This window comes from Varanus komodoensis, unplaced genomic scaffold, assembly GCF_004798865.1.
Source record: "Varanus komodoensis strain SLA01 unplaced genomic scaffold, ASM479886v1 scaffold2, whole genome shotgun sequence".
Lineage (NCBI taxonomy): Eukaryota > Metazoa > Chordata > Lepidosauria > Squamata > Varanidae > Varanus > Varanus komodoensis.
Genome location: NW_025335568.1, coordinates 13,893,518 through 13,907,642, shown reverse-complemented (window position 1 = coordinate 13,907,642; position 14,125 = coordinate 13,893,518). Strand labels below are relative to the sequence as shown.

The 14,125-nt window shown below is 41.8% G+C and overlaps 1 protein-coding gene across 6 annotated transcripts in view; it reads left to right on the top strand.

Annotated features, from left to right (window-relative positions):
- Positions 1–14,125, top strand: part of FAM13A (family with sequence similarity 13 member A) — a 163,337-nt gene that overhangs the window by 135,639 nt on the left and 13,573 nt on the right. For all 6 annotated transcript variants that reach the window (XM_044429431.1, XM_044429432.1, XM_044429434.1 and 3 more), the window contains 5 exons: positions 7,567–7,780; positions 9,720–9,858; positions 10,762–10,843; positions 10,980–11,200; positions 13,464–13,547. In XM_044429431.1, the coding sequence (XP_044285366.1) occupies positions 7,567–7,780; positions 9,720–9,858; positions 10,762–10,843; positions 10,980–11,200; positions 13,464–13,547 (740 nt within the window). The remainder of the gene's footprint in view (positions 1–7,566; positions 7,781–9,719; positions 9,859–10,761; positions 10,844–10,979; positions 11,201–13,463; positions 13,548–14,125) is intronic.

The following is a 14,125-nucleotide window of genomic DNA, read 5'->3' as shown; positions in this document are numbered from 1 at the left end:
ACTCTCAGCCTAACCCACCACACAAGGCGGTTGTGAGGATCAAATGGAGAGGCGTTTGTGTGAGCCACATTGGAATCCTTGATGGGAAAAAGGTAGGAAATAAATATAATCAATCTTAAGCAACTCTGTGGAGCAGTTCACAGTCACTGTTGCCCACTCATGGCATTCTTAATTTTAAGGAGAAATGTCAATTGCTATTTTGCCTGGGGAGAATTGCATGGCATCTACCTGCACTGGTTTGGGTACCTTTTTGCAGGTAGGAAGTAGCAAGATTAAACTTCACTGCCATCCACACACCAGTGAACCAGAACATGGGACAGTTCAAATCTCTTATTATGGTCTACCTTTGTGATATATTTTGCTATGTTCTTTAGTATCCAAATATAGCTGCGCTCATCTTCCTCCTCCTCCTCCTCCGTAGCAGTGTTCTCCAGTATATTGTACATTCACACATATGCACACTTATATTCTACTAGTTCCCCTCTCCCTGAGCTGAGTAGCTCCCTGTCCCCTCTTCTTTTGACATTAGTGCTCTTCTCTGCCTGCCCGTGAGATCATAATCTCGTAATTCGATTGCCCCTGAAATTCCTTCATAACCAAGTGCATGTTGTAATGGGGCTTAAGGTCTTTAATCCCACACTGGAACTCATTGCTGCTTATTACCTTTTCCTTGCCACCCCTCTTGCTCACCCAAGAAACCCAGTAGCCCTCCCAGCCTGGCTTCTGGGGGCCAACTTTGCAGCATGAATATTTGCAAGCCATCTTCTGTACCACTGCATCTAATGTAACAGAAGAAATGTGTTTCTCCCTTTTACCAAAAAAAGGCAATACCAAAAAAATCCTTAGGTGCTTTTTCTTCACTACAGTCAGTTTAGAGTGGCATCGTTCCCCAACTCCCAAGTCGCTGTTCCTTTGTCAGATTAGTCACGTGTGTTTCCAGCCAGCCAAGCATCACAGAACATACGCCACTAATGTGATGATATTATCCGTGTAATGATGTCACGGAAAGGAAAGGAAAGGAAAGGAAAGTGGTTTAAATAAAGAAGTGAGCATATTTTTACATGGAATGAGGAAACCCTTTCCCATTTAGAACTGTTAGAAATGTTTCTGAAAAATGGTTTTTTCCTCCTATTTTTACCTGCTAAACTCTATGAACTTGCTTTTAAATTATGTCCTTTACAATTTGATCGGTTCTCAAGAGTAACTTTTTTTACACTGACAGCATCTGCGTGTAGTAATATAACATGTTTAAGATAGAATATATGTGTACACCAAATTTAAGAAAGCTCGGTCTTAAATATGGTGATGTGGCATTTTCTTGCAGTATCCAGTCATTTGTTTTCCTTAGTGAGCAAGAAATAAGTCAGTGTTTGCTCTTCAGAAATCAGCCATCCCAACTCTTTGGGATTAGAGAGACCTGCACACTCTGTTACTGCAAATGCTTTTAATGCCTTTGGTGTTTCCATGGTTGTCACGTTCTGGAGTATTTTATTAGGCCTGTTAATGCTTCAGCATGCACCTGTGTCACCACAGACAAGCATGTCGAACAGATGGCATGACAACAGAACATTTTTACAGGTGTAAGCTATGAAATCCCTCCCATTCTTCTCCAAGTGCTTGTTTTTATACATGCACACCAGGTGAAAATGGAAATAAGTTAAAGGCAATTTGAAGGGGCACCAGTTTTTATATGAACCTACCAAGGCCCTGAGATTGGCCATAGAGGCCCTAATTCTATAAGCTCTGTTAGAACAATGCACCACAGAAACAGAGCCCTTTCTGTGGTGGCACCATCTTCGTTTGGTGCCCTGCCATGGGTTGCGGGCTCATTGGGCCTTCCCTGACTGTTTTTCAGTGGAGCTTAAAGAACATAACATTCTAATCCACTTAAACAAACCACTGCCCAGCACTCTTTTATTGTTTAAAAAAAACCAGTTGCTTTTATTTTAAATGTTTTAGACTTTTCAGTTAATGGTTGTATTTTATCGCTTACATCTTTGTCTTTTCAACCACTCTGAGACTTTGCTTTGAAACACGCTATTAAAATGTTTTAAATAAATAAATCTACTTAAAGCCCATGGTTAATTTCCTGGGGAACACATCATGTGGTTATTTCTTCACCTCACTCGGTGCTGGCACATTTTATACATAAGAGCAAGCAGCAGAATGCACAGACCAAAAACCCTGTCCATTCTTTTTTACACCAATGACCAAACAGATAGCTCCAGGATGAGCAGCAGCAGGCCCCAGGGGAGACAACCAGAGGTCTCCCGCTCTAAACTTCCACTAATTTACCTAATCCTTCAGAGCAGTAAACTTTAACTGCATTTTGCACTGAACATTCCGTAAATCCTCTAGTCTGTACAGAACTTCTCAAAATGGTTAATCCAAACCAAATAATCCCTGTGTCTGCTGTAGTCCCTTGTCATGTGAGACTCTCATTTTCTTCCCTGCAACTATTTATGCTAGAAGTTTTTAACCTTTTTCATCCCAAGGGAGAAATTCTATTTTGGAGAAGTTCTTGAGGGCCGCATTCACATGGAGAAGGCAAAAGGTGCAAGGCCAAATGCAAAAGGGATCAGAACAGAATACAAAAATTGCCAGTCAAAAGCCCTTATTGCCATTTTATACCATCTTTACATTTTTCCAGTAAACATTATGTCTACTGTATCTTTCTCCTGTTTGCAGAGAGAGGAATAAAAGGCATGCTTGCTGTGCAGGATCTAAATGGCATAGTGAATTTTCGCTTGAGAAATATCGAATTTGCAGTTGCAGCATGAGGGGAAAAGAGAGGAAAGTGACTGTGGGGTCATTTTCTTGCAGGACACTGTCAATTGACTCCCAGATGTTAACTAGTTTCCCAGTCTGAATAACCATTTGAGCCGTTTAGGATGGAGTGTTTTAGTACTACTCACGAGTATGTGGCAGTGAGTGTTTTAGGACCAGTCTACCTGTTCATCCAAATAAAGCTTTTCTTAGGCCATACTATAGGTTTTGGGTGCTTGAATGCTCTTCTGCTGAGAAGCACATTGGGGAAGTGTGGACACCATGCGTGTTGGAAAAAAGGACACGAAGGAACACACACAGCTGATCCTTCTCACGAGCATCCTGGTGTTCTTATGCAGAGAGTTTTGTCCATGGTTACTATAATGGTAGAAACTAAGAAAATGTACTGCTACCTAATTCTGCAGAATATGTTAACAGAGCCTTAATGCTGACAAACTTGTAGGGAGAAGTTCACAATTAGTTAATTGCTGTGAATGAGTTTCAGGAATTTAAAGACCTGGTGACTTAACTAGTGCAAGATCAGAACTAAGCATTTTTCCCTAAGCAGGAAAGGCATTATTTTAAAGCTCTTGTAAAACCTTGTGCAGCAGTTCCGCTTTTCTACAAGGTTCTACTTTTGTGGAGCAATTTGTTGTGCTTGACTCCAAAATTCCTTTTCAGAATTACAAGTTCAAAGCCACAAATCTTAAACCATCTAATCCTGTGGAGCTAAGTCGGAGCATGCAAACCAGCTTAGTAAACTATCCAAATGCAGAAGACCAGAGTCCCCATGGGATCTGGTGGTAAACGGTCACAAGATGAGGAGATTCCTTTCAGGGTGTTCCAATATGCTGTTCACTCTGGCTTCCCACTTCATTTTATTCCCCTTCCCACTCTTCTCTCTCCCCCCTACCCATAACACATCATGTATTGTGCTTAAATTTGGCCAATTAAGTCCAGCAGATTTTGGAGCTGCTTCAAAGCTTTATAGTGCGAGTCTGAGATGGGAGCTTCTCTCTGCTGTTTGAAAGTGGGATTGAAGTGAATTGGAAAGTTTAGCCTTTCTTAGCAGGTTTGCAGGGAAGGAAGTGGACAACCTGAGGGGGAGGCATAGTGATGGGGTAGAGGCCTGGCAGTCTGACCATTTCAGAGTAACAGAAAAGCGGGTTTCAGTGGCACAGGTAGCTCAGAATTTAATGATGTCACAATGGGAAAAAGAAAGGCTTAAGCAGAGCATGCTGGAAAGGCACTAGGGGGCACCTGGGCTGGTAGAAGGTCTCCATCTTTGGGAATACAGAAGGACTGACATGGTTCCTGAGCTTTGGTGTAGGCAGAAGTTAGAGGACCCTATTTGTAGAACTGTGGTCTTCTAGCAGTTGTTAAATGACGGGCGCTTATGCTGTTGGGTCTGAATTGCTTGGGCTCTTCATGATCTATGTCTTTATTCATTCCCACCTTCCTGATGTTGAGTTTCCATAGATTAAAACTGGAACCTTTGTACATGCAAAGGATGTTTGCCACCATTTAACGACCCATGCTCCTGAATCAACACAGAAAATGAGGGATGATGATAACTTTGATTCTTTCTAGAACACTATAAAAGCACGCTGAGGGAACAGTCGTAAGAGCTTTTATCAAACGGCAGTTAACGCCTGGTTTTGTAATGGTGCAAGCAAATCTCAAGAGAAAGAACTTGGCTCAGGGGAGGGGTCATAGTACAGTGGAAGAAGGCATGCCTTACATGCAAAAGGCTCTCAGATTCAATTTCTGGCATTCCCTGATAGGGCAGGAAAACCTCTTGCCCAAAACCCTGTAGAATCAGGGCTTGTCCCCATCCACAGTACTGGGTTTGATGCTAGATATTGCACTGTGCAGGATGCAAATTCTTGGTGGCCTACAGACTTTCAAAAATAAATTGGAAGTTCCATATATTGAATAAGCAAACATTTGGGTTTGTTTAAGGGATTATTTTATTTTCCTGGGGAAAGCTGTTCTGTCAGTGCTGTTTGTTTTGACATGAAACCAAGGAGGAAGAGCAAGGGCTGGGTTAGTTGAGCCTTTGGGGGAGAGGCTTAGAAGGCGCATGGAAAGGGGGTAGATTTGACAGTATTGTATTACAAGGTGGTCTGAACAGGCTCCGAGGGGATCCAAAAATAGTGTTCTCTTATGCAGCAGTGTATCACCGTTGAGGTATTCTGCCAAGTGGCTGCGCTGCACCTCTTAATGTGCTCCCTCTTTTGAAGAAGACGTCATCTTGGCAGCTGCTAAAATGCTGGATGTAAAAGGTGCCAAACAAATTAAGAAGTCTAATCTTTTCTCCTCAGAGGCAAACACATTTAAATGTTGGCTATAGGAAGCTAAACATGGATAACTTAAGGGAAGAAAATAAATACAGCCATTGAACTAACGCTGTTGCTTGCTTGCAGCTTCTACTCATAATCCTTTCCTCAGATTTCTGGTGTTTTCTGGAATGTGTTCAAGCTTCTTTGAAGCAAGCCTGTATCCAATAATGGAAGAAAGAAATTAGATGGAGGCCATCACTTGCTGGGGTGTAAAAATTATGATTACAGAATGAAATATATTACCTGGGAAAAGTAAGGGCAAAATGCTGCCAATATGAGAGAGGGCTGCATATGTAAAGCAGGGCCTTTTCTGCACTTACCCTGAAGCTATAATCGGTCTCCCTGAATAGGAATGGCGATGTTGCTTCCATACGTAGTCAGTGGATCCAGTGTTGCTGCCATCCCACACTGCCTTTGCCTCTGGTAAAAGAAACTTGTGATAGGAGTTAACTAGGTGACATCCAATCTCAGAAGAAGCCCATTGAATTGAATGGGTCTTGAGTTAGACGAACAATTCACCCCTAACCTAACCCCACCCCTTCAAGCACTGACCTGAAGTAAGAAAAACATTACACACAACCAAGTTGTCACACTCCCCACTCCCTTTGCTAACTGTTACTGAGACGATCCTGGTCATCGGCAGCCGCACACTTCCAGTAATACCTAGTTAGGATCTAATGTTGTTATTTCAGAGAATATGCAGATTGAAACTGAGACTTGTGTGCATGTTCAGACAGGAAAAAAGCCCTACTAATCCCAGCCAGCCATACTGAGATTTTAGGTCCTGAATGCTGGGATTTGTAGGATCTTTGGCCATATAAATATGCATAGGATTGTTTCCTCAGAATGGTTTTTTGGCCACTGCTGCTGTTTCTGAACTTTTTTGAGAAGCGTCAGGCAGCTGCTGTTTTTGGTGGGACTATGTTTCGAAATTTGCAACTTCTTATGGAAGTCTTAGATTTCTAGGAAGCATAAGCCACTTCAAGAATTTGGAGAGGCAGGGATTAATCGGAGGTTAAGGATGGTCTAAATATTGCTACTGATTTTTGCTTGTGGTGGGTATAATTCAACAAGAGAACAACTCAGCAAGTTGAAAATGTGGGCATCCCATTCAACTGGAGTTGGAGGCTTTGGACAAGTATGGCAGGACCCATCTTTTCACGTGTCAGCCTCCCACAGATCAATTCAAATCATCAAACCATAGACTAGATATAGGTAATCTGTTGCCTCCAGATTATTTTGGCTACGACTTCTGTAATCTTTTACAGTAAGACCATGCATGTTGGGCCAGTCTTCTGGGACACTGTAGTCCAAAACTTCTGAAAAGGACCAAGGTAACCATTCTTGCCATCTCTGACAAAGAGGGTTGCTTGTGTATTATGCATCCATGTTCCCCAACAGCTATTGCTCTCGGGGTGCTTTACAAAAGATAGTTGCACTGTGAGATCATTTTTAGTGTGAGTAACTCTTCAATCTGGATTGGTGATACCAATCTTACATTCAAAGTCATGAGTAAATGCCTCTTTCTAGTCCAGTTTAGAGCTGGGCACATGGCTTCTTCATATTTGATCTTTCAAAATTATGTGATCTTTTATGATAATGTCATTCCATTTTTCATTCTTCTTAAAAGTTAATTTTGGGTGCTGATTACTACTTCATACTGCTGCATTCCCAGTTCCATTCAGGATCAAGAAAAAACTAGGAGTACTTATTAAGCAGATCAATGATGCTAGTGAATTAGACCTATTGATTTTTGTATCCATTGTACACAGAGCTCCCTTGAAAGATGTTTCAGCTAGTACAATATGGCACTGAGGATTTTAATTGGGACTACCAGTTAGGATCATATTATGCTGGTACTTTTTCACCTTCCCTGTTTCCAGTTAGTTTCTGGCCCAATCTAAAGTGCTCTTTGTGATCTATAAAGCGCTACATGGCTTAGACTGTTGTTTCTGATGAAATGCCTCCTCCCATATTAAGATACTCATGCTCCTACCTTAAGATCACTTAATGGAAGACCTCCTTTGAGTGCCACTTCAATCTAAGATCAAGGAAAGGAGGAGGCATTTTTTAATGGTGACTTCTTGGCTTTGGAACATTTTCCATAGGGAAGCTTGTCTGACACCCACACTGTTATCTTTTGGGGGCCAGGCCAAGACTTTTTTTGTTCCTCCCAGCATTTCAAACATTTTATTAAAATATTTTAAGTATGTTGGATTTAATGCTTTGGTCTCTGGCTCCTGATGGTTTGTTGTAGCTTTCTATATTGTATTGCACTGCGTTGCTGTGTGTTTAGTTTTATGCCCTTCTGGATTTCAATGATTCATTGTGTTTACTGCTGTTTTGTTATAGTGGTGGAGAGCTAGTTTTATGAGGTGTTCCATAAATACATCAGATTAATATTAAACCAAAGACAACGATAACCAGGCACCCCTTTGTTGTTCCCTCCCTTTTCCAGAGCCTGTCCCTGCCTTCTCCTCCTGGCAGCGTGATGGCGTAGATTCCGACGAAGCCCGCCTCTCCCCACAGGCTGGCCGCCTCATCCGCCAGCTTTTGGACGAAGATAGCGACCCAATGCTGTCCCCTCGTTTCTATGCCTACGGGCAAAGCCAGCAGTACCTGGATGACACAGAAGTGCCTCCGTCCCCTCCCAACTCTCATTCATTCATGCGGTAGGTTGCTAGGCAGTGACGCAAAAGGATCCCCGATTTGCCTTCCAGGAGGCCATAACTAGAACATCAGTTTGCAGCAGAAAACATGAATGAGACTAATGGAACAAGGGCAATATCTCCTCCTTCCTGGCAGGAATGTTTCAGGTTCCAGCCAGCCATTCCATTTTCTTCTTCCCATACTCTGTTGTCCTTATTGCCCTAGCCTTTTGGCAAGAGGAGGCTCCTCTTCAGGGCTTTGCTTTTTCATTTGTTTTGCTGTACTGTAGCCCTTGGGGTTCACCCAAACAAGCCAATAACCTGCCACTTGTTTCTCGGGGGCTGTCTTGGCTCCATTTCTGTTGGCACTCAGCACCTGAGAGTATTAGAGAGAAGGATGGTAGGGATAGAATGTACCACTCTAGACTGCATGGGGACAACACCCTATTTTAAAATAGTTTTCTTGTTTGAACTCCCTGTGAAGTATAAAACTAGAATATTAAAGAGGGGTTGATCTCACAGTTTTCTCCTTGCAGGGAGTATTTTTCCCGGGGATGTGGTGAGGGCAGGCTAGGGTATTTCCCTACCTATCAGTCTCAAAGGATTTGGCCTACTCCACTGCTCTGTATTAGTACCACTTTGTTCTACTCTGTGTGTGTCTGAACCAAGCTTTAAAGGTACAACCCATGCTCAAAAGTGCACTGTGACTTGTTTAAGCACTGCTTGCTTCAAGAAAGCAACTTAGCTTGGCGGAAGGTCCCAAGTTTAATACTTAGTTTCTCTGGTCAACAAGATCAGGTAGCAGGTGAAATGAGAGACCTCTACCTGAAACCCCAAATTGCTGCTGCCAAATTGAAATAAATAGTATTATGCTAGACGGACAAATAATCTGACATTCGACCTGGTAATGGTGGTGGTTGTGGTATTGTTATTGTTATTTCTTCCAGTACTGCTCAATAACTGTAATTCGCTGGACAATTTGCAGTAGTTCGTAAAATCCAGACCATGAATGCAGTAAAAAGGATAAAATGTCAACATGCAAAATTTAAAAAAGAATTGAAAACAATTTGACTAGCAAAAACAGTTCCAATGCCTAGGGCCATATAAGTGCCCCCCATATGGCATGAAATGCCATTGGATGCTTTGGCAGAAAGAGCAGTCTTAACTGTACACCCCAGGGATGAAAGAGTTGGCACCACACAGGCCTCGGTGGGGTGATTATTCCGTAATTGGAACCATCACTGAGAAGGCTTTCCCATGTTTCCTCCCTCTGAGCGTCTCTCAGCAGTGGTACTTAGAGGATGCCTTCAGGTGTTGATGGTGATATCCAGGGGCAGGTAAAAGGTAGATTCTCATGCTTCTGTGGCAAAATCTTACTTATATCTTGGAATTTGATTTTCTCTGTGGCAGGTATAGCCCTATTTGTTTATTCTATAATTTGCCCAGTAAACAAGTATTCTCTGGGTAGATTACAAACATTAAAACAATAAATAAGAGACAATAAAAATCACTCTTACATTACCTGTAATAGCCAATTTGGCATTGCTGTTAAACTGAGATCCATTGTGAGATCCAGGTTCACATCTCCACTGGGCCATAAAGCCCACTGGGTGACCTTGGGACAGTCACTGGCTTTTCTCCCAAACCTACCTTGCAGGGTTATTGTGAGGATAAAATGGAGAGGAGAGGATCATGTGCACTGCCTTGCGGGGCTCTTAGCAAGAGGAAGCGATAGAGTATCAATGGAATATTAAGTGTATGGTCTGAAGGCACATGAGGCATCCCCCATGTTAAAGCGAAGCAGGTCTGGGGGTGGCCTGAGCTTGGGGGGAGACCACCTGGGAACCGCATGTAGCCCCTCGAGCCTCGCAATGGGAGAAAGGTGGATAGGAATAGAAGTATGAAAATAAAATTAATGAATACACCGGTGGGATCAGCAATAAAGCCATCACCTTCATTGCAGGAGAAGAAGTTCTTCACTGGGGTCTCACGAGGAGGACCAGGAAGATCTGACTCCTGCTCAGCTGACCCGAAGGATCCAAGGACTGAAGAAAAAGATCAGGAGGTTTGAAGACAAATTTGAAGAGGAGAGGAAATACAGAGTAAGTTCCTGGAAGCCTGCGTTGCATTGATCAAGGGAGGCCTTTCTCCCCTGTTGCTAAACAGACCGTCGCGACTTGCCTGAACATCCTGGGATCGCATGGCGAAGTGGCATATCTGATCTGCTACTAGCACAGCGGCAAATTGGTTGGCAACCTTTTAGGACAGGTGTGGGCCAGACCTGGCCTTCCAGATGCTCTTGGTCTGTAACTCTGCCAGTGTCTTGCCTTCAGCCAGGCTGGCTGGAGCTGATGCGTGCTGTAGGCCAAACTGTCTGGATTCTGGAGGGCCACAAGTCACCCACCATCTTTCAGTCCCACATTGCAATCTTATTTATTTATTTATTATTTAGAAAACTTCTATGCCGCCCCTTCACTGAAGCCTCGGGGCGGCTCACAAACATAAATAACTTCGTTAAAATAATATAAATTAACAGTATAAATTAAGTCGCCCTGGCCAGAGAATGAAATAAATACATACTATTAACAGTTAAAATGACATTTGAATAAAAAGGTCTTATCACCTTTAACCTGTGCATAACTCTCACTGATGTCTGATCAGATAATGGACTGCTGAGTGAAAATATGCACAGGATAAAGTTCTTGATCCTTTTCAAGTGGTTTAGAAATGATAAAATTTTGTGTGAAATAAATTTAAGATTGTATTTCCTTCCATGTTTTCTGATTTTTGAAATTCTTTGATATCTGCCAATAAAAAACATTCCACTGGGGATTCAATTTTGATAATAAAGTATTCTCTTTAATATTTAATCTGCATATGACATGGCAGAGGAGTAAAGAAATCAAATAAACTTTTTCAGTACAGACCTTTGTTTCCATTTCTGCTGTCTTCATTCACAAAATAACAACATATCCCTCTATCTGCGTCCCCTTTCCCCTTTCCAGCCATCACATAGTGACAAAGCAGCCAACCTAGAAGTGTTGAAGTGGACAAATGATCTTGCAAAGTTTCGAAAGCAGCTGAAAGGTAGGTGGCGAAACTTGGCACAGAGATTTTGCATAGACTTTGGATTCATCGGAATTGTTCTATAGTAGTTCTACAGTATCTCATTGGAGCGTCTGTCACCAAAAATCCACTTGTTCCTATTTCTTTTCCAAACTAGAGTCAAAACTGAAGATGTCAGAGGAGGACCTGGCTCCAGTAATGCGCCAACGTAGTAATACACTCCCCAAAAGTTTTGGCTCTCAGTTGGAGAAGGAGGAAGAGAAGAAGCAAGATGTGTCTGATAAATCAACCAAGCCAGCAGTGGAAGCAACCCTGGAATCCATCCAGAAGAAGCTCCAGGAGAAAAGAACTGAGGCAAACCGACCTGAGGACATTAAGGTACAATTAAAAGTGCGAAATTAATTTCCAAGAGCAATAAAGGACAGACTTTTAAGTTGCTGCTTTTAAATCAAACTCCCCATCTAGAAATTCATTACATTTTCTAAAAATATGTGTGTAGAAACGAGGTGATAAAATAGGTAAAATAAAATAGGTAACCTCAATAAAATAGGTAAAGCCTATTGATTTTCAATTCTCTGAAGACTTTTATGTGACTTAGAAGTATACCTGAGAACAGTTTGTTATGCAGCCTAGTTATCTTTTTGCACTCATGAATACCTGTTCCAAAGGCTAGAAATTAATGGATTTCTGTTGGACATGGCACTCATGAAAGCACACTAAGCCAGATTATTCTCTAGAAGGTTAAGGTAGCAATCCCAACCACATTTTCTTGGGAGCAAACCCAGTTAGAATTGGTGAGACCTCTGAGTAAACATGAAAGGATCATGCCATAAGGCTGCAGAGGAGGACAGTGAAATTTTATTTCTCAGAATAAATATTAGAAAGAGGTCAGTACCCAAGAGTTACAGGAGCAGCATCGGATCCTTACTGTTCAGGGCAGTGTTTCGGCATGCAATGGGAAGTAAATTTCCAAGCTGTTTGGTAGGTGAAAAGTCATATGGCGAGAGCCAGTTACAGAATGCTGATACTTAGAAAGTATAAGGTTGAGAAATTCAAGAAGATTGCTGCATTTTCCTTTGCCCTGGCAAGCACTAGCATGTTGCGTTAGTGTTGTTTTGCAGAGGTGCAGTGTCACCAGCATTAACACCACACTGCTGTTGAGGACTATCCCTGATTTCTGTATGAGCTTCCCAGACTTTTCTAATGTAATAGCAAAATAGTATCTTCTAGATCCTGGCACCTGCATGACTCAACCACCCCCGATTCCAGAAGGAATCCCACACTAATTAGAATAAGCAATAAATAATATAATTCTGTCCTATATTTCTGTGATGCTTGAACTTGAAAGCTCAATATTTTCCCTGGTGTTCAATTCTTCAACATTGAAAAGCTGCCTTTAATTCAGTCAGCTTTGATAGTAGGTAATGGATCCAGTGTTAAGATAGCTGAAGTATAAGCTTCAAAATGTTAAAAAACAAATTTGAATCAGCTGCAAGCAAAGTTATGTGTAAAAAACAAAAGACCATATCATGGGAATTTTTTTTTTGAAAATCCGCTTTGAATACAAAAAGGCCTGACTCATTTTTTCCACTCATTGATTTTATCCTGTGACCCGTGTGGAAAGGGAGAACTTACCACAGGAATGATGGTTTTGGCAGCATCCCCATGATGTGGCATAACAGCTGCTGCTTCTGTAAAACAGGGTAGTTAAAAGGTACCAAAGGGTGTCTCATTTGCATGACATGCTGTGATGAAAGAACCCCTGGGTGAACAGTTGACTTAATACGCGAGTTGCACCAGAGAAGGTCATCAGCGAAAGAATAATGAAAATGCTGAGCAGCAACTGATGGGATTGTTGTACTGATTATTGAGATAACAGCGGCAAAGAACTTTGATGTGCAGGAATAACACTGAGAACGTTGGTGCCTGTCATTGCAGCTCTGTTGGTCTTCTTGCAGGCATGCGAGGAAGCCCTTTGGCAGATCTTGGGTGGTTTTGTCCACCCTGCATGAAGATGACCTTGGCTTTCCTTACTTTAAGGCTTGCCACTAATGCTGATATATGTGAGGTGGCATTGATTCCCTTGTGGGTATTTTACCACAGGCTGATAGGAATAATAATTTTGCAGGCACTGGAAGGTGTTTTCTAGGAGCAAAGATAGTTATTCCAGCATAAGCTTTCATGGGAATGGTCTGAATCATCACATTCAAGGTCAAATTGGCAGATTTATATGTACTTGCTAGTGGTGGGGATATAATCTGTACTGTCAGCAGAAATTGACAACAATTCTGTCCTTTTTTGCATTTCAATTTGCTCTAGCAAAACGGTATATATCTTCCTCCAGCTGCTACATGAATATATAAATCTGCCAGTCTGAGTTTAGCACCCTGTGCATTTGATGAACTGGACAAAGTCCATAAATGAATGAATTCGTTAGTCTTCCAAGGTGCTTCATTGCTCAGGAAAACAAAAACAAGACTCAAGAGCTCTACATTGTAAGCATTGTGAATCAGGATGTTGCATGATTTGGGGCAGGGAAAAGACTGGAATGCATAAAAACAGCAGCATTCCCAGTAAGTTTATAACTTTTCTTTCTCTCTCTTCATCCCCCTCTTTCTCCCTCCTCTCTTGCCTTATGCAGGATATGACAAGAGACCAAATAGCAGCAGAAAAAGTGGCTCTGCAGAAAGCCCTCTTATATTACGAAAGCATCCATGGAAGACCGGTAAGACAGCCTTCATATCAGACATGCTCAGTGCTGGGGGAATTCTAGTATCCATGTAGGAAACCTCACTTGTTTCTTAATGTGAGTGAATGTGCCAAAACACAGATGTGGTCTGTTCCTGGACACTGAGCTGTTGTCTTGCTACAGAGAAAAGACTTGTCCTTCCATGCAGGGTTATCTATAGTGATTCGTCCCAGCTTGTAGATAGTTAAGAGAGCAACTGTATGGAAGGGTGGGCATTTTTTTTAAAAAGGCCTGCAAGTTCCAGCGTGTTTCAGCTACAATTGCATGGGATTGCATTTTCAGAACATTTCATGTTCTTTCTGCCCTTTTCTTTCTCTTAAGAAAAAAAAATATAGCACATTAAAAATATTCTGTTGCTGTACAACTGTGAATCCATCTGTTATTTGTAACTTCACTCCTTAAAATCAGGACTATGTAAATAGATATTCCCACATACAGCCCATTTCTCCCTTTAAAAAACAAACTCAAACAAGGCACATTGATCAGACCCCCACAGAGTTAAATATGGAAAAAAAAATTATGCATTATACCCTTAAGCTTTTATTTCCCCTTTC